Below are 19946 nucleotides of genomic sequence, written 5' to 3' on the forward strand. Positions count from 1 at the left end.
AAGAGAAATAAAAACAACCAAATGTAAAATAAAATAAAAAAAAAAAGGGCGACCAAGCTTAAACACCAACTCTCAAAACGTTCTGTCTCTGGTGTCTGAATTTAATCACTTCGTGTCTTTCCATTATATAGAGAGCTTTTTCTAATGCGGAAGCACTAGCCTTACCTGAATCAACAAATTCTTTACGTATAGTTTTGTAAGCAGTAGACCATCCAATCGGTAATCTTCTTCTCAACTCTTGTTCAACTTTTTTGATCTCAGCATTCAAGGTGACATCGTTTGAACTTCCAAGACCTTGATCAACAGCATCCATTGTGGAGGCTGTGAATAGTCTGATTGCCTCCTCAACGTGTTCTTCTGTAGCAACTGGTGAAAGTCGCAACTTGGCTAATGATTCTGTTATACGGATAATAGCTTCCAATTGTCTAACGGTAATTGGAATAGAAGATCTTTCATTCATTTCTGCTTCATTGAGTTGCAATCGTCTTCTAATGGACACAAAATGGGACGACAATCTTTCTGATGCTTCTGCTGTAAGACGTGGGGCGCATCTCAATTTAACATACTGAATGTACCTTTTCATTTTCTCTATTGGAATTTCCCCTTCTTGTAACAAATCTTGTGTTCTTCCACCAGTATGAACATTCATAACGTGTTGAGCAATTGAAATATCCCTACCTTCATTGTGCTCATCTTTGACAATAAAGATCATGTCAAATCTGGACAAGATAGTACTTTGGAAATCAATATTTTCTCCAGGACTTTTAAATTCATCGTATTTTCCAAACACTGGATTTGCTGCTGCCAATACAGAAGTTCTGGAGTTCAAAACAGTTGTAATACCAGCTTTGGCAATAGAGATGGTTTGTTGTTCCATGGCTTCGTGAATTGCAACTCTATCCTCGTCCCTCATTTTGTCGAATTCATCGATACAAACAACACCACCATCAGCTAAAACCATAGCACCACCTTCTAAATAGAAGTCTCTAGTTTGCGGGTCTCTTTGAACTGAAGCTGTCAAACCAGCTGCTGATGACCCTTTACCAGACGTATAAACTGAAATTGGAGCAATTTTCTCGACAAATTTAAGTAATTGCGATTTAGCAGTACCGGGATCACCCAACAATAATACATTAATATCACCTCTTAACCTCATTCCATCAGGTAAAATTTTTTTGGAACCACCCATCAATAAACAAGTGATTGCCTTTTTTATATCTTCATTACCGTAAATTGATGGAGCAATAGAATCGACAAATGTCTCGTACAAGTTTGGCATTCTTGACATTCTTAAAAATTCTTCTTCCTCTTCTTCACTGAAGATGATTCCTTGTCCATTGGCACCATTGTCAATATCAGTTTGGTATCCTAATACACGTAAATATGGATTACGAATAGCAACATTTGAAGTTGAGTTGTTTCTTGCACTTTGTTTTGATTGATAAATAGCATAAATACCGACAATGGTGACTCTAGTACCAGGGACAACTTGATTAGTCAAATATCTATCAGCCTGTAAAAGAATATGTCTTGGCATTTCACCAACTGGAACCATATCTGGTGCTTCTTGTAATTTCAAAACCTGTTGATCAACAAAGGTTGATTTATCATGAACGATAACATAAGAGTCGTTGGGACATTTTTCTTCTGTGGAATTTGGATCGGAATTATGAGGTGCTAGACATCTAGGTGGTAATTGGATCTGACCAAACCCATGCTTGACAGTAATCTTCATGGTATGTTTACAAGCACGACATATCAATTGCACTTGTGTTGCTCTAGAACTTAAAACTGAAGCAGAAATAATAATCCCACTTACTCTGACAATTTTTGCTATATGATCAGAATCTAAATGTCTTATAGAGATCTCATTGGCTTTTGAATATAAAATTAATTGACAAGTTGGGAAATCTTGAGGAATTTCATCATTAGACAAATAAGCAATTCTCTTAGCAATGTCGGTAATGGCATTTTCAAAAAGCGGAATCATCTCAGCAGGATCATCACTCAATTTTTTATTCAACTCTTCATTGAATGAAATAAGATGATCAGCTTCAACTTTTAAAAAGTAATTCTTGATAAGCAAATTTTCTCTCAATTGATCTCTGTAAATAAACTGAGAATCGATTCTATATTCCAAAATAAAAGAACGGAAAGCTTTTGTAATCTCATTGTACGAGTTTTCAGCTGGTTCTTCACCAGGTAAAACATGTGCAGAAAACACTTCTGGACGTTCAAAAGACATGATTTGAAGTGGTTTGTTGAATTAAAATCTAATAGATTGAAAAGAAAAAAGATGTTATACAATATATAATATATATAAAAGAAAAATTCAAGAAAGATAGTTTTGTAAACAAATTTATGGAAAAATTTAAAGACGTGTTGAAGTAATCTCTCAATTTTGAAAGAAGAAAAAAAAACTGAGAAAAATAGAAGACTGCATATACGTTTTAATTAGCTTTCCCTTTTGAGGTAAATTATTATTATTACTACTATTGTAAAGATGATCTTCTTATATGGTGCGCGACGTGTCATAGAGAGAAGGGTAGTGTACTTGTCATCACTTTTTTTTCTTGTTTCATCAAATCATTAGCATTATACAACAGCAACCCCCCAATTCATATAGACATGTCAAGTCGGATCAATCTTTTCAGATCATTGTTCACATCAAATTCCCTAAAATATGGAATACCAAAGAAAAATAAGCTACCTCCAAGACCTAAGCATTTAATTAAAGAGGAGGATTTAGAAGAAAAATTTTTGCATGGGGGGAGAGGACCTGGTGGTCAAAAAATCAATAAATCAAATAGTAAAGTTCAACTAACGCATATTCCTACAGGGATGGTAGTATCTTGTCAAGCAACCAGGTCTCAAGAACAAAATCGGGCTATTGCAAGAGAGAAATTGGCTTTAAAATTGGATGATTATTATAATCCTGGAACTAGTAGGAATGCTGTCTTAATGGAAAGAGCTCAAAAAGTGAAACAAAGTAAATCGAAAAAGTCCAGTCGGAAATATAAAAAAATTGAAGATGAAAATTTACAGAAACAGGTGGAATTATCGAAACTAGAAGAATCATTGGATATAAAAGACATTGATGATGAATTTGATGATTTTATTAAGAATGCCAAAGTGGATTTATAAGTCGTGCGTTCCACATGATACCCCAAGTAGTTAAATTATTATTTTTCATCTACACTTTTGCAACCAACTTTTTTTAATTAAATAGAGATTTTGGAATATATTTTATCTTGTTGGCATGTAATTACACCTTTCTTCATTCCAATTGTTTAAAAGTAAACCATAGATATTAATATACTTATCTTTGTCGGTGATTTAATTTTCCTATAGTGCACAGAAGATGGCCATTTCCAACACTGTTTTGCTTGTGATTTTGATTATCACCTTTGTATTAATACTAGGCATATTCTTCTTAGTCGGGTTTTGCTTTGCATCTTGGTGTCCGTTCTTGTTTATTTGTTCTAAACGAAGAAAGGCAAGAATAACTTTAAAGAACTTTTTAATGAATCCGCCCAGTTCTTCTAATTTGGTTTCTCCAACTTCCAAGGGATTAAACGACCTAGAGAATCAGCCAGTCGTAATAGAACAAAATACCGACAGTGCTTCGAAAATTGCCTTGAATAGTTATCCAATGGATTCGAACCATTCAGCAAAGGTATGTAATGTGGCTCAATCACAAGCTCCTAATGGGAATTCTCCCAACATTGATGAGACTCACGATCTGGATTTTAAAAGTGTTTTAGATAATTTTGATAAATCTGATTCAAGCAGTAATTCACATAATTTTGTAGAAGAAAGTCGAAATGAATCGGACTTAATGCAAACTTTGATTGCACATCCATCACAGAACGCAGAATCAATAGCTCAAAGTGAATTTGATACATATTCGCTTACTTTATTGTTACAATATTTAATACAAACTTCTACAAAGCCTGACGATCAAGCTATTAGAAAAGTGAGTGATCCATTTCTGAACAATTATATTAGTGTTGGTGAAAAAGTTGTTATTGTGAAATCATTCATTGGGAAAACTGATAGTGAATTTCCATCATTACAAACTGGTGATCTATTGAGAATTATTAAATTTATTGTTCATGATAGTGAAGATTCAGATGAAGCAGCAGGTTCTATCAAATCTATACGAATGGCTCCTAAAACCCCCACAAAAACTAGAAAGCAAAATTATCAACCTACTTCAGCGATCACCCTTGAGAGCTCTAATGAATCATTCTCGAGTGAGATTATAATTGATAAATCCGATCCCATTCACAAAAATATTTATTGTGTAGGTTTATTACTCAATTCTTATCTAGATTTCAATAATGATCAATTGAAATTGAAATTAAAAGTACAAGAAACTTCTAGTGAAGAAGAAGCAACTGAGGATTTAATTAAAGAGTTTCCATTAAACATAGTTTCTTTGGAGACAACTGTTGTCAAATCAGTATTGGCGGGGGAAGTGGAGGAAATGGAGGAGGAGGGAGATGAACTAGGTTGAAAGATGTTTTTGTTGTTGCTCAGCCAATTTTTTCCAATTTTCTGATGTTTTCAAAGCATCTTGCCAATTTGATTTCATTACTTCCAAGTCTTGTTGTAATTTTGCTATTGCTGATTCATTATTTTTATCCAATGGATCATTTTGACTTATATAATTTATTAATGTTTCAATATTATGATATAATTTATAGCATTCATTTAATATTGTTCTCGCTATAATTTCACTTGGTTCAATTTCAGTGAAATATTCCTTTATAGTTTCTGGATCAGCAGTAATTTCTTTCAAATCAATTAAATCAGTTGGTGTGGGAATTTTTTCTGTTTCCAAATCTCGATATTTGAAATCAGCTAATGATATATTCATCTTGGTGAAATATTCTTTAATACTAGACATGAATTTAGTAAATTTAAAATTTTCTTTCGCTATACTTTCCACAATATTCACTAATTGAATTGAATTTTCTTCTACTTCATTAGTTATAATTGATGACATATCAATAATTAAATTAGGATTATTGATTATAATTCCTGTTGAATTTTCAATTATTGGTGCATTATTTTGAATTACTAAACCATCTGAATTACCGCCATATTCAATGTTTGACGATAGATTTCTAGTTTTCTCTAATAATTTATTTTTCAAATTTTCAATTTCAAGATTTTTCCTTTTCATTTCAATCTTGTATTTATTTTTAGTATCCAAAGTCCAATTTTTCATTTTTTGTAAATCGTCACTATATATTTTGTTTTGCTTAGTTAATTGATTAATTTCTTTCAGTAATGAATTATACTTAACAATTTTATTTTGGTTGCCTTTTTCTAATGTATGTAATTTTCGTGATAATTCTTGAACTTGTTTTTCTAATGTTTGAATCTTACTATCTTTTGATAAAATATTTTCATTGAAAACCCGTTGTTGAGATCGTTGTTTATCAATTATTTTCACTAATGCATGAATCAAATTAATGGTATTTTTATCATTATTGTATAATTTCTCTGTTATTATTAATTCTCCTAATTTAGGGTTGACTTCAAGTTGGTCACTAATTAATTTGTTCCAATTTATACAGTTAAATTGAAGGTTTTCATCGATATAAGTACGTGACAATAATGTTGAATTCAAAGCATGTGCTGCATTACGAATAGATTGTATATCAGTGGGTGGTAACTGTTGTGGTGGCATATTTAATGGTGGTGGCAGGGAAAGAAACGTAAACAAATGTGAAATCAAAATGTAAACAATTTGGTATTTTTTTCCCCCTTCTTTCAAGGTTTTGCTTCAAAACAAAACAAAAAAAATACAAGGAAAAGCCACCCTCGATTGATTATATACCAAAAAGTATTCTACGATTTATATCTGCTGATGAAAAACTTTCTTGTAGTTTCTCTGTCTTTAATGTATCCATTTATATTACTGAATATTTAAATATATAATAAATTTTTGCAAGTTTTCTCTTAAATAATGCATTCCTTTTTTTTTTTCAAATAAGAGTATCACAATGTTCTCTTTGTAATGTTTATATCTAATGAGCAGCTTCTTCAACTTCTTCAAAAACAAACCAGTCTTCATCGGATTTAGTTTGTTCAGCAGCAACGGTGCTTGGAGAAGCAGTTTCAACATCGCTTGCTTCGTATTCTTTGACAGCTTCAGCATTGACATCTGCTTGTGGAACAGATGGTTTAGCTGGTAATTGGAAAGCTTTAACTGCACTGTCAATATCAGCTTGAGTCAAAGCTTTTGGTTTGAAAGCTTTGATATGTTGAATGTATAAATCACCAATCAAATTGGATCTTCTTGGGGTAACTGAAAACAATCTTCTTGAAGATAAACGCTAAAAGCAAAAGAAGGAATGTTACTTCTGTTAGTATGACAATCCTGAAATATCAATTGACAAGATAATATTGAAATGGATATCGGATGTGTTGATAACTAATTCTATCAATTCTTAATTGTATCTGTGGGTTTTGACATATGATACTTCAAATAAACACTTTTTGAAAATATCACAATTAAACTAATAGTACTACACTTCATCCCATACACTGTTAAAATTTTTCATGTTCCATTGCATTGACCATACTCCAATCCAAGTTCTTACTATACTCCTCTATAATGTCTCCTTCATTGACATCTAACCTAATCCAGTCTTCCCTATTCTATCATTTTCAATATGGTTCTATCTTCATGGTATACATACAGCAACTGGTCTAAACATCTTTGATTCTATTAATATGTCTAAAGATTGTATTGGTTCTCAGATTGAGGATTTTTCGACTTCACTACTTTTTTTTTTTCTTCTGTCTTTTCCTTCCACAAATCAACTCAACTGTGTGTGCGATTCGGTAACTCTTTTACTCAGTCGTGCAATTCTTGACATGTATTTTTTCTCAACTGAAAACAATTTTCCATTGGTCAACTCAAATTTGTTAGTCGTGTATAATATACCAATATCACTTGGTTTTGGTTATACAATATTTTCTCGTATATTGCTACCAGGATGATTATTGTCACTAGTGCTCTTCTTTCTTGCACGTCAACCTATTTTATACAACCACAAACCAGATCTATAGAGTATGCCGAAATACTATTGTGATTATTGTAAGTCATATTTGACCCATGATACAATGAGTGTGAGAAAATCACATTTGCAGGGGAGGAATCATATCAAATTCTATTGTGATTATTACGAAGCAAAGGCGAAGGAAACTAATATTTGGAATCCTCTGAGCATACCTTATGAAATGACTCTAGAGAAGTTGAATCGATATAGTGATGGGGAGAAATCTAGTGGTTCAAATGAAGATAATATGGATATCGACAGGAAGGAGAGTAGTCTAGATCATAATTCAAGAAATGATGCTCATCATGGTGACGATGGCAATGGCAATGGCAATGGCAATGATGGCGACGATGAAGATGATGATGAGATGATTTTTTTGCCACCTCCACCCAACTTGCCTGGATTACCTTTGCCTCCACCAGCAGTATATAACAATCAAAAGGAATATCAGAAGGCTATACTAAGGCAAACATTAACGAACAGCTGAATGTATTATGTGGTGTGTTTATTCCTGTCTAGCTTTTGCAAATTTTATCTTGTGTTTTTCTTTATTTGTTTTTATCTAATAAAGTAAACCAAAAACCTAGAATTTATATTATGTATTATAAAAAAAAAACTATATACTTTATCAAAAGAATAGAGGAATAAACAAAAACCCACTAAGGCAATAAATTTATAAAATTATGAAATACCATCCTTTTTCTCTGTCTCTTATCAATTGCACAATTATCAAGATCTGATGATCTACATGAAGGATATATGATATCCTTGTACAGATGAAGATTTAAAATTATACATTCACGGATGCCTTATTCCCTTATTTTATATATATATATATATATATTGCAGAACAAAGAAAAGCAAGTGTTGCATTCCTTTTGTTTTTGTTTATTTTCTCTTTTTTTTTGCAAAACAGTCATTTCACTTTGCTTACAAATCAGCATCATCTTCATCAGGCAATGGTAAAGCAGTAGCTTGTTCCATTTCTTGTTGGTATTTTTGCATCAAGTCGGCATCGACTTGAACTTCTGGTGGAGCCAAAGCTGGAGAGGCAACAAATTCTAATTGTGGGTTACCAACCAATTTTCTAGCCAACCACAAGAATGGTTTTTCAAAGTTATAGTTGGATTTAGCAGAGATATCGTAGTATTGCAAGTTCTTCTTTCTGTGGAAAGTGATGGTTTTAGCTTTAACTTTACGTTCTTTAACATCAACTTTGTTACCACATAAAACAATTGGAATGTTTTCACAAACTCTGACCAAATCTCTATGCCAGTTTGGAACGTTCTTATAAGTGATTCTTGAAGTGACATCAAACATAATGATACCACATTGACCGTTGATATAGTAACCATCTCTTAAACCACCGAATTTTTCTTGACCGGCAGTATCCCAGACATCGAATTTCAATTCCCCAAAGTTGGTGTGGAATCCTAATGGATGGACTTCAACCCCTAAAGTAGCAATGTATTTTTTTTCAAATTCACCAGTTAAATGTCTTTTAACAAAAGTGGTTTTACCGGTACCACCATCACCAACTAAAACTAATTTGAATGTAGGAACTTCTTGAGCCATCTTTAACTTTATATGATTGATTGGTTTTTTGATTTGATCAGATTCGATGAACAAGAAAAGAAATCAAAAATTTTTTTTTTTCTTTCTTTCTTTCTTTCTTTGCTCGTCCTTTAAGCCTTTGTTGTTTGTTGTGTTTTTTTTTTGTCGTTTTGTCGTTTTGTTTTTTTTTTTCTTTGAATGTCTCTCTCTCTCTTACACTCATCATCATCCCATCCATATATTTTTTCATCAGTAAACAAGAGAGAAAATTTTTTCTGTCTCTGTTACTCTCATCGACCGACGACAAACGACAATACAATAATAGGGAAAAATGAAGTGTGCGTTTATTTCAGACGACATTTTTGTTTTGTTCTTACCAACCAACTAGTGATTAGTAATTACAATTGGTCGCAAAATAGGCAGTACTGGGTACAATGTTGCAAAATATCTACTATTATTGAGAATCAGAAGGGGAAAGGCACTTCGAACTTTACTGAACAATTATTGGTTAAGGTGGACTGAAATATTGAAAATGTTTTATAGTAATTAAAAGCAAAAAATTTTGGTTGGTTTTAGTAACACTTTGAAGGGAAAAAAGAACTGTATTTACCTAATCATCAGAATCAGAATCAATGAACTCAAGATCAAGATAGTTTTGTAATATAGCTGCTACTATTGGACTGGGGATTAAACTATGATACCTGAATCATTTAACGTTTATCTATATGATTCATTTCATTAGTATTACAGAAGAAACAAACAATTTAGTACCCAATCAGTTCATTTGAATCATAAATTAGCACTATTCACAACGAGTTACTAAAATTTTGCTTACAGGAGTCACAAGGATTCCCTTTTTTTCATTCACTTTATTGTAACCACTTTCAGATTTCATATATATTCTATAACACATTCAAAGAACAATACTAATGGGATATACATGAATAATCCAGTTTGACGAAACTTGAAAAACAACAACATCTGCACAAATCACCTTACTCGGGGTTCTTTTATTTTTTATATTTGGAAACATTTGAACATTTTATACTTGAGATCGGCTTTTGAGGCTTATTTGAACTGTCATAAAAGCCTCCTTAAAAGCGAGGTTTTGTTATTTACCATATTATATTGTCATTATCCGAGATATTAAGGAGTTTCAACTCATATTTGAAATGCTACAGTATTATCAGATTTGGATTCTTTCAGACACATGTTCAGCCTGGATAATATTATATTTCAATGCGTGCTTCTAATCCTAAGCGAACACACAAAAGAAACCTGACTATAGTTTTATAGTGGAAAAAAAAATAACCTTTTTGTTAGACCAACCCATGCATACACTTTCCTTAATTCGAATATAAATTAAACATGGATTAGGTTGGTGAATACTAAACCTTAAATTTAGTGGAAGAGATAAATTGTTATAAGGTTTATTAATAGACGGGTAAGTAGAAGCGGAGGAAAAAAACAATAAAAGTATGAATTACTCTGAAAATGGAAAGCAAAGACACAACTTACAGGAAGCTCTGATGATGATGGTCGACTACAGACTAGAAACTTTTTATACTGCAAGTGAAAGGCCAAACTCAAGAATTGTTGAAACTAGTTAAAAATTTTCACTTCAATTGTAAGTAGATCTTTTGACTCATATGTTGATGTAAACAAAGTAACCACTTGTTAAACTTGGAATAACAAGTCTCATAAGTGAATTCATTATTATTATCTTCAAATATTGCAAACCAATTTAAAACATATTGTATGGTCCAGGACAGATCGCTTGTTTTAAAGAAATTGGAGTTTTGTAGAAGAGTGGAAAGAATAGGAGAGCTCTCCTTTCATATTGCAATTTATCTGCAATGCTGCATATGCTGGTTATTTTTAGATCTGGGTTTCACGAAAATAATCTATTGACTATCAGGACAGTTTCAAGTGTAAATTTCATCTAAAACTAAAACAAAAGGGTTAATTATAATTGATATGAAACATTAGAATGGAGTTATGGTGATACCGTAGTTACGTTGATTGTTCGTGCATTACAGTAATGATATTACCCAAAATGACCCGTGTAACTTCAAGGACACGCAAATATTTGTGTGGCAGTTTGTGACTGGAGGAAGTATTGATTGTGATAACACAGAGTCATTCACTCAACCTCTATGAGTACTATATCTTTCTATAGCAAGATTTGTCACTTTGTGTTTTACTACATTTAATAGACATTTATATAAATGAAAGCAAGAGCCAATTTTAACGTCAATCACAAGTACATCCTATTTAAAGTTCTCTATCTCGGAAACCATAAAAGTATAAGAATGAAAACAAGCAAACAAACTCAGATAGAGAATTAAAACACGTTCTTTTATGAAATTCAAATCTTCTTCTTTTTCTGTGAGCCAAATTATTCTTTAACTGCCTTTAGTTTTGTTCTTTCATTCTTCTTTTTTTTTTTTTTACACACGCATTCTTGCTTTTTCTCAAGTTACGTTTATCAAATACCAATCAGAGAGTGTGAAAAAGATTACACCCAACAATCAATCAAACACGAATAGTCAAAAGCAAAATCACTCGATAATTGTGTAGAAGTTTAGGACATAATTTGTAATTGCTGTTCACCTTTGATCGACCTTTCGGCCTACTGATTTTGTATCTCAAACACAGACGCATATATACTGAGACATTTCATTTTTTTTTTACAACCAGAGAGAAAGAAGTTTGCGACCCACATACCACAGAAACATATCCACATTAGTCCCACCACACACATTGGATTCTAAATCTTGCTTATTTCTGAACAATCCAATCGATCAATACCAGGAAATCAGTTCAGAAATTTCCATCCATAGCAATCATAGAATTTTCTCAAATGTTTTCTTTCGTTAAACAATAGACTTTAAGGTATTTTCAAAAGAATTATCTTTGCTCAGAGAAATACGAACAATCATAATTTGCAAGCACTACAGCGTTTTTTTTGTTTGTTAATTAATCAAAAAAAGGGGACGATAAATTAACAAAGCACTAGAGAGGGGACATAAACTGCACCAACAGCAACAATACTACCACCATACAAAAACATAAACAAAACAGAAACAACATTGAGCTATCTTCAGCTACAATTAAAACCAAAGAATATATAATCTGATAAAATTCAAACAAGTGGTTAATTGCTAGACCTCACTTGCAAGAAAAAGAAAAAAAGAAAAATCAAACAAGAAATTGTGCATATTCCAAACTCAGAAAAAAAAACCCGATTCGAGTGTTCAGAAGTATTTTGTTTCAGTATAAGAATTTTCTTTGTTCATTTGCCTAACAGCAAGTGTTTAAAAATTTCAAATTTCATATTGAAATAAATACATTATAAAAAAAAACTAATTAAATATAAACACACCTCTTCCACTTGAATTCATTCCACACCATCATATATCTGTTCAAGTGGAATTTTATTTTGGAAAAGAAAAAGAAAAGCAAAGCCGAATTACGTTGGTATTTGTCAAAGAAAGGTGGTCCTTTGTTCTATGAATTAGTTTTGTGCAATTTACATTTTCATTAGGTTCACTCGATTGTTTTCCCTTAATTAATTTTTTCAATTTTTTTTTTAATTCAGTCTGGAATTCAAACAACAAATCTTTTTTTTCTTTTTTGGCTTTTTTTTTTGTGTTCTGTTCTTATAGGAATCCACGAAGTCGAGTTTCTGTTGAAGTATTTGATATTGTTATCCTTTTTTTTTTTTTTTTTTTGATTAAATATAGAAACAATCAACAACTCACTTTTTTTTTTTTCTTTTCTTTATTTCCTTGGGAAGACACATAAAGAATCCATACACTCTTTTTGCTAACACTTCTTCCTTAGTTAACTCATCCACCCCTCGAGATAGTTACACCAGTCAGTCGTTTTTCACACCTTTTTCATACACAGAAAACTGATTTAAACACAAGGGTTAAAGCCACGAGATATAAAGTTAACGAGAAAAAACAAAAAGAAAGTCTACTATAATTCCAAAGCATTTTTGTCTAATTTTTTTTTTTTTTTTTGTTTCAACCCTTTCATTCTTTTACAAATCGTATCCCATAATCTTATTTTCATTGGCTAGCAGTCTATAAAATGTATCAACAACCAATGTACTTTAATATGCGTCGATCTATGGACATACCGCCACCTTTACATTTATCAAATCAATCAGATAACGAGATTCCTAGTCAATACACTCCGATTACACCATTTGACATAAGCTATGGCCAATCTATGATTCCATCCAACTTGTTGATGAACTCACCATATTTTACACCACCTCCAACGGCAAGCCAATACTTCCCTCCCCAGTATTCAAGAAACAGTTCTTGTACTGGATCTCAGTCGTCGTCACCGAGAGGTACACATTCAAAATTGCGCTTGAACGGTAGTAAAGGTATACATAATAACAGTCAACATGAAAATACCAGGAAATTGCATTATATATCTTCCTTGAATAATGGTAACCTCCAAAACGCAGTGTCAATGAACCATGTGACTGATCAGCCAAGTTGCTCGAGAACAGTGATTTTCAGAAACATATCTGAAAACGTGTCAATGCACGAGTTCTTGGATGCTATAGATTTTGGCCCCATAGAATATTGTAAAATATTTTCCAAACCAACACCAAGATTCACAAAAGAAAAGTTTCCTGAGTATCCTGACAACATGCAAGTATGCTACGTGTCGTTTAGTAATTACAGAATCGCGTTGGCATTCTACTCTAAGTACACACAAGATACCAATCTTATGAATGGGCTAAAAGAGAAGTTGAAAAACTCGACTTACTTGAAAATTCAGTTGAATGATACACAAGGCAAACACAGATCCACTTCATATTCCAACCAGGATTATTTAAAGTTGAAAACACTCAATTATATTTTGGAATTCAATGCGACAAGATGTTTAACCATCTCATTCAGCGCTGTTCATGAATTTCCAGAGAATGCCAACATTGATTCGATTCACGAGAACATTAGATCGTCAATATTGACTCATTGTGAAAAGTTTGGCCAAGTTGAAGATTTTGTATTTAACATGGAAACTGGTAAGGACAATTGTGGCGAGCTTGTGGTGCATTTTTGCTCCATTGATTCTGCAATCAAAGCTTATGAGAGTCTTTCAAAAAGAATAAATCAGAATTCGCATTATAAAAATAGGGACAACAACAACCGTAGTGATACAACCAATGATTCTTCTACAAAGAGTTTTAGTAGTTTGAATGATATTAGATTTTCAGGGGTGGAGTTTGGTAAAGATCGATGTGACAAGAACGTCATAAATACAGAGAGACCCGTCTTATATTCCTCATCATCGAAAGGTCAAATTCAGTGCATTCCAGAGGATGAAGAGACCGGTACAGAAGATCAACCTGGAGACACTTCTGATTTGAAAGAATTTATCACCTCTCCCGAGATTGAAAGAGTCCCTGGTACATTAAACATTGCTGATCCAATAAGTCCAAATTCCTCTGATGTCGAAGGAGGATCGCCCATGAAGTCTCCAATAGTTAACGGCGAGAATGGTTTAGAATCCCCCAGTTTAAGCAATGCTGATTATTCAGTGGCTTCATTTAGTCCAAGATTCCATTCTTCATTTCCTCAAGCTCCTTATTTACCAGGAAACCCTATGTTGACAAACTCTAACGTATCGCTTGTGTCATTATCTGGACCTGATCCACAAACCTTTGGTAATAGATCGATATATTTAGGAAATTTGCATCCAGGCACAACTATAGAAGAAATTGCTAACAACGTTAGAGCTGGTGGTTTAGTTGAATCAATTAACTATCGACCAGAGAAACGAGTTTGTTTCATTACTTTTATTGACCCTAATATTGCTTACAAGTTCTATATGAGCCACCAGGTGTTGCACCAACTAGTTATTCATGGGTATGATGTCACTGTTGGATGGGCAAATCAACCTAGTGGACCATTGCCACGTGATATTGGAGTTGCTGTCAGTTCAGGTGCTACAAGAAATGTGTATATTGGAATTAAAACTTTTAATAGCAGCGGTGCTACTGATGCGTCCGAGAAATCAACAAAAATTCCATTGCCATCTGAACAAGAATTGCGTGATGATTTTGGAAAGTTTGGTCCATTAGAACAAATCAACTTTATTCACAACAGGGAAAGTGGATTTATGAATTTTTTGCGTATTGCTGACGCAATTAAAGTCGTTTCTATTTTTGAGTATGGTATTGCTGATAGCATGAAACGATTAAAAAGAGTTCTCAAACTGGAAGAAGAAGCCGAAAAGTTTTATAACAAGTACAAAACTTTTAAGGTTAGTTTTGCCAAAGACAGATGTGGTAACCCCCCAAAGTTTTCATTTAAGAAAAGAGGTACCGAAGATATGAACATGTATCAGCAATACGAACGCCATTCGACTTCTAGTTTCAGGCAGCTGCGAGGTAACCAAGAGCCTCATACAAACAACAAGAATAGTACAGATGAATATAATAAGGAAGTGATTGCACAAGAGGCAGCAATGGTATTTGGTATTGTGAGCAAAACTAATGCAGAAAACCAGGGGAACACATCTACTGAATTGTCAGATTTACCAGAAACAAAAGAAGAAGAAGGTGAATCGAACGAACATAAAGGCGCCATTACTCAAAATGGAGATAAGGATAATAAAGTAAATATATTGGGGGATGTCAAGGAACAGAAATCACAACGAAACGGTTCTCATAATAAAGATAGAGAAGAAAACAACAATGACGAAGAAGAAGAAGAAGAGGATGATGGTGACGACGACGATTATGACGATGTATCTATAATCATTGGATCCGATGACACTGCATCGTTTAACGCTAGTTTTAGTAAGCAAACTAAAAGAGAAGGTAAAGCATCAAGAACAAGACCACGATACCAAAAAATATACCATCATAGTTATTCTGAACCATCATTCAGAAGAAGCTCTTCAAATGTGTCATTGAATAGTTCAATGAATTACAGCCAGGGACCATATATGCAGCCACAACCTGTTTATTTTTTGCCACATCTTAGTCGCAACAATTCTTCATCTAGCTTTATGTCTAGTAACATGTATGGTCCTCCAGCTAATGTTCCACCACCTCATCCTTACTTTGTTTCTCCTCCCCAATTTATACCTCAAGCCCAAGTTTGTTACCCTCAAATGATGCAGGCTCCAAGTGGACAAGTCAACAATCCTTATTCAAGTTCTGGATCTCAGGTTATGGCACAATATTTAGCCAAGTCTCAACAGGATAACATGATGTATGGAATGGTGCCTAAGAATGGTGATACATTTGATAGCTCGTATAATGATAATGGCCTGTACTCAAGCAGACGAAGTGAAGGTTCCTTTCGTCGTGGATATAGAAAATAATCAAGCATTACAGTAAAGTTATATATGTATCTATACATATATATATATAAAAGGTTAGTTTGTTTTTACGAAAGTTAGTATGAATTTCGAATATAGTTAATAGGTATAACGAAAAAAAAAAAATTTAGGTTGAATATATATAAAAAAAGAATTATAGTTTGGCTTTCTTTGGTATATCATTGTTGCCGTGCCCTGATATCATTGTTTAATTTTCAAACAATAGACTTAGGGTTCAATAATTAGGGGGTTATACAAATGACAATTGTTGGTTTTGCGTAGAATTACTTTTTTTTTTTTTTTTTTTGATCTCAACGTTACTAACAACTGTTATGAAATTGAATTACTGTTTACAAATATAAATTTATTTTCTAAATCATTTACATAATTGATGCTATTCAGGTATTGTCAATCCAATAGATGCATAAGTTCCTAGTATAGCAGCAGTAATTGAAAAAATGATTCCAATTTTAATTAACAAGCCTTCTAACTTGCCAATGCTTGGTCTATTTAATTTTAAATAAAACAATAATGGCAATGTCAAGCATACAGTATAACAAATAGCACTTCCTAAAAATGCCACTAATTTCCCAAATGAAGTTAATAATAATGCACTTATCAATAACACACAACAGAAAACAATTCTACTAAACACCCTTTTTGGTCCATAAGTATCAATCAATTTCCCATTTTCGTCCAATTTAACGTATTTTGCTGTGATGCCAAAAATATTTTCATAAGAAGTAATGATTGGTTTAGTGACTAATGGCAATTTCGAAATTGGTAGCATCCCCATTAAGATACATAATATTGAATTTATAATTGGCGGATAATTTGGATTTTGCATAATGCTTTTCACAATTGAATCATCAACCATTAATCCATACATTAAATACCCAGTGGCAGCAATAGAAAAATCCAAAAGATAAGTAACAAGAAATGAGATATTGCTCGACTTGGTAAATTTGGAAGGATGTCTCATATCACGATACAATTCTGGGAATACCGGATGACCACCCCAGGGAGCCATAAATATTCCCAAGCTGAACAATAAATTTATGGGGTTTGGTGGTAATAAAGTAGTAGTTGCTGGTATTAACAAAGATCCAGGAGATGTATCAACTATAAATCCACATATAAACACTGAAAGTATTATACCAACAGTCGAAATTATTCCCAATAGACTGAAAATAGATAACATACTTAGTGGTAATAAAGATAACACAAATACTGCCGTAACAATAATTGCTTTAAGGGCAGGAACATGGGGCCAAACAATGGTAAAACTATCAGCAAACAATATTATTAATGTCAAAGAAGCACCAAACAAATCAACGACAAAAAATAGAGTGACCAAATACAGAAAATATTTACCGCCGTATGCATAGGCAATATCCCCATAAGTCATTAATTCTTGATGACGATACAATATTTTCCCTAAATATTTAGCTGTTGTGTTTGTTAAAAATGCCGATACAACAAGCAACAAGGATCCAAATAACCAACCTGACATTTTAAATCCAAGCGGTAAAGACAACATTCCAATGCCAATCAACGTGTTTATTGAATTGAATATAGTTTGTGCTGCTGTGGAATTCCCGGTTATTATACTGAATGAATGTCTTTTGGTAGAAATTCGTGATAAAGCCGGTAATAATTCGCTTGTTTCATCAAATACGGAATTATTTGACCAGTCAATAGGGGGTGGTAGTGGGAAATCCATGTGGTCTGTTTGGTTGTTACTATCATTGTCCGAACGTATCGAGTTGTCATCACTACTTAGGAATGCTTCATTATCGTCACGTAAAGGTCTTGATGATAATTGTGGTGGAGATTCCATATATTCACCTCCTTGCTCCATAAATGAAGTACCAATATATTGCTGGGCCCTCGAGTACGATGATGCAAAGTTGTTTATAGAATTGGGACCACCATAATCCATAAACGATTGGCGTCGCTGTTTGGGTGCACTAGGAAGGTCTGTAAGATCAGGCAGGGGCATTTTGTCCAATAGTTTAAGGACTTGTAATTAGGACTAACAAAATAAGTAAATAAATAGACAAAAAAAAAAAAATAATAATTAAAATATGCGGTAAAAACTCCACCTTCGTGGGTACTTTCAAAATTGTAATATTAGTAAAAACAGAAAAATGTCGATTTTATAGATGGAAATAGTTTTGGTGAATAAGATTATTTGTTGGTCGAATATTTTTCCAAGGTAGGGTAAGATGAATATAAAAAAAAAAATGAAACAATTTTTTTTTCTTTCTGTTTTGGTACAAGTTGAGTCTCGTGACACTTAACCGGAAATACACGACTTTTGGTGATAATAATAATAACAAGAGTTTGTTTATGTATCTTCTCTTTTCGATTGATCAACTTAACTTTAAATTGAAATAACTTTAGGTTAATTTCTTGGCAGTATTATTATAGTTGGTAACGAGACCAATTTAAAGGGAACCCCACTGATTGACTGATTGGCACAAGGATACCACAAATAGACTTCAATTGCAAACTGTGCATTGTTTGACCCCAGGTTTAGCCGCGTCTTTGTTCGATTGTTTCGTTTCTATGAGAAATTGTTTTTCCAGAAACCCCTAGAACCACAAACTCATATATACCTTTCTTCTGCTCATTTTATTAAAGTCAAGTATCAACTATAGTAACAAGCTCAAACCTACTTGGATATACTCGTACTTACTTACGCATTATCTTTGAACTAAATTTTAACTTGTTTTATTGCCAACCGGTGGGTGATTATTTTTTAACGGATGTAATCATTGTGGATTAGAATATGACAATATGGTAACCCCATAAATTGAATTTGAATGGGAATCGGATGGGACAAAGATCTTAACCTAAAAATCGGATGCGCTTCTCTATGAAGGGAGGAGGGGAGTGTTTTAACGATTCTTGAAATCTTAATAATAATGATGTTTAATATAATTCGATATTGCTAATAATAATACCAACAACATAGAGAGGTGACGAACCGATATTACACTTATATCACATGTCAACTTCTTATTTTATACTTATTATCTATTATACACTTGACGCATGAATAAAGTTGCATTATCTTACGATATTCTAAATCTGGGACTATTAGAACAAAAAAATAAATGAAATTTAAGATCTTATTTGTAATTCCTCGCTATCAAAATACTTCGTACTTTCCTTAACTACATTATACATAACTCTAAACGAAACAAAAATAATTTCAAAATTATCTAAATTCTAGTATATTAAAACTTATCTCAAACACGTAGTAATACAAAATATAATATAGCTGTTTTGAAAAAAAAAAAAAAAAAAAACCCAATCATATATTTCACAAGATTCACAAGAACAGTACACAAATCAATCAAACACTTGACGGCAACTCTATTGCTGCATTTTGGTTCATTTTTGTTCTATCTCAGATGATTTTCTAATAACTTCTTCATTTTTTAGCTAAGAAAAACCAGAAGAATTAAGGGGCAGGGGTGATCAAGCTTCTAATGAGTAATTATCCAAGTAATTCCTATTTCATTAGTAAATTCTTCTTCTTCACTATCTTTATTCTATTTTTTTTTTCTACAGTATTTCTTGTTTTAAAGTTTCCGTCTTCATATTAAGTAAGACATTATGAAAAGCTCCGTGTCTAAAATAATAGCCGAGGGAGAAAGGAGGGAATAAAATAATAATATAAGAAAGCAACACTTCTGTGGAATGCTGTACCTACATGCAAAATAAAAGAATAGGCCCCGCCTTGGTTGGACAACAGGTCAGAGAAAATGTTTGTTCATGCAAGTTGTTGCAAGTGACCGTACAGAGAAAAACCCTTACCTTTGCTTTATCTTTCTTTCTTTTTTGTTTACCTACGCCACTTCCGATCATTCCTTTCCCCATTGCATTCGATTTGGTTTTTGTTCCCAAGAAAAAATATAGTCTTAAATATGAGGGTTTCGTAAA

General features: G+C 32.9%; 9 protein-coding genes across 9 annotated transcripts; 4 read left to right on the forward strand and 5 right to left on the reverse strand. All coding sequences in view use genetic code 12, as the record gives it.

Moving 5' to 3' along the window:
* Positions 1–58: 58 nt before the first annotated feature.
* CD36_20640 (DNA licensing factor helicase subunit, putative) lies at positions 59–2245 on the reverse strand (the record flags this gene model as incomplete). Its single annotated transcript, XM_002418498.1, has 1 exon — positions 59–2245. The coding sequence occupies one exon, from the start codon at positions 2243–2245 to the stop codon at positions 59–61; it is 2187 nt and encodes a 728-aa protein (XP_002418543.1).
* Positions 2246–2628: 383 nt separating this feature from the next.
* Positions 2629–3144, forward strand: CD36_20650 (conserved hypothetical protein; the record flags this gene model as incomplete). Its single annotated transcript, XM_002418499.1, has 1 exon — positions 2629–3144. The coding sequence occupies one exon, from the start codon at positions 2629–2631 to the stop codon at positions 3142–3144; it is 516 nt and encodes a 171-aa protein (XP_002418544.1).
* A 217-nt stretch (positions 3145–3361) lies between these two features.
* CD36_20660 (conserved hypothetical protein) lies at positions 3362–4519 on the forward strand (the record flags this gene model as incomplete). The annotated part of the gene is made up of 1 exon (XM_002418500.1): positions 3362–4519. The coding sequence occupies one exon, from the start codon at positions 3362–3364 to the stop codon at positions 4517–4519; it is 1158 nt and encodes a 385-aa protein (XP_002418545.1).
* On the reverse strand, positions 4511–5701 carry CD36_20670 (conserved hypothetical protein; the record flags this gene model as incomplete). Its single annotated transcript, XM_002418501.1, has 1 exon — positions 4511–5701. One exon carries the CDS (start codon positions 5699–5701, stop codon positions 4511–4513), a length of 1191 nt encoding a protein of 396 aa, XP_002418546.1.
* Positions 5702–6041: 340 nt separating this feature from the next.
* CD36_20680 (conserved hypothetical protein) lies at positions 6042–6734 on the reverse strand (the record flags this gene model as incomplete). The annotated part of the gene is made up of 2 exons (XM_002418502.1): positions 6042–6350; positions 6717–6734. The coding sequence occupies 2 exons, from the start codon at positions 6732–6734 to the stop codon at positions 6042–6044; spliced, it is 327 nt and encodes a 108-aa protein (XP_002418547.1).
* Positions 6735–7092: 358 nt separating this feature from the next.
* CD36_20690 (U1 snRNP U1C (U1-C), putative) lies at positions 7093–7566 on the forward strand (the record flags this gene model as incomplete). Its single annotated transcript, XM_002418503.1, has 1 exon — positions 7093–7566. One exon carries the CDS (start codon positions 7093–7095, stop codon positions 7564–7566), a length of 474 nt encoding a protein of 157 aa, XP_002418548.1.
* A 443-nt stretch (positions 7567–8009) lies between these two features.
* CD36_20700 (GTP-binding nuclear protein, Ran family member, putative) lies at positions 8010–8654 on the reverse strand (the record flags this gene model as incomplete). Its single annotated transcript, XM_002418504.1, has 1 exon — positions 8010–8654. One exon carries the CDS (start codon positions 8652–8654, stop codon positions 8010–8012), a length of 645 nt encoding a protein of 214 aa, XP_002418549.1.
* A 4077-nt stretch (positions 8655–12731) lies between these two features.
* On the forward strand, positions 12732–15995 carry CD36_20710 (RNA binding protein, putative; the record flags this gene model as incomplete). The annotated part of the gene is made up of 1 exon (XM_002418505.1): positions 12732–15995. The coding sequence occupies one exon, from the start codon at positions 12732–12734 to the stop codon at positions 15993–15995; it is 3264 nt and encodes a 1087-aa protein (XP_002418550.1).
* Positions 15996–16386: 391 nt separating this feature from the next.
* Positions 16387–17994, reverse strand: ScAVT1 (aminoacid vacuolar transporter, putative; the record flags this gene model as incomplete). Its single annotated transcript, XM_002418506.1, has 1 exon — positions 16387–17994. One exon carries the CDS (start codon positions 17992–17994, stop codon positions 16387–16389), a length of 1608 nt encoding a protein of 535 aa, XP_002418551.1.
* Between the last annotated feature and the right edge of the window lie 1952 nt (positions 17995–19946).

The sequence above is a fragment of the Candida dubliniensis genome, chromosome 2 (assembly GCF_000026945.1).
Source record: "Candida dubliniensis CD36 chromosome 2, complete sequence".
NCBI classification, from domain to species: Eukaryota; Fungi; Ascomycota; class Pichiomycetes; order Serinales; family Debaryomycetaceae; genus Candida; species Candida dubliniensis.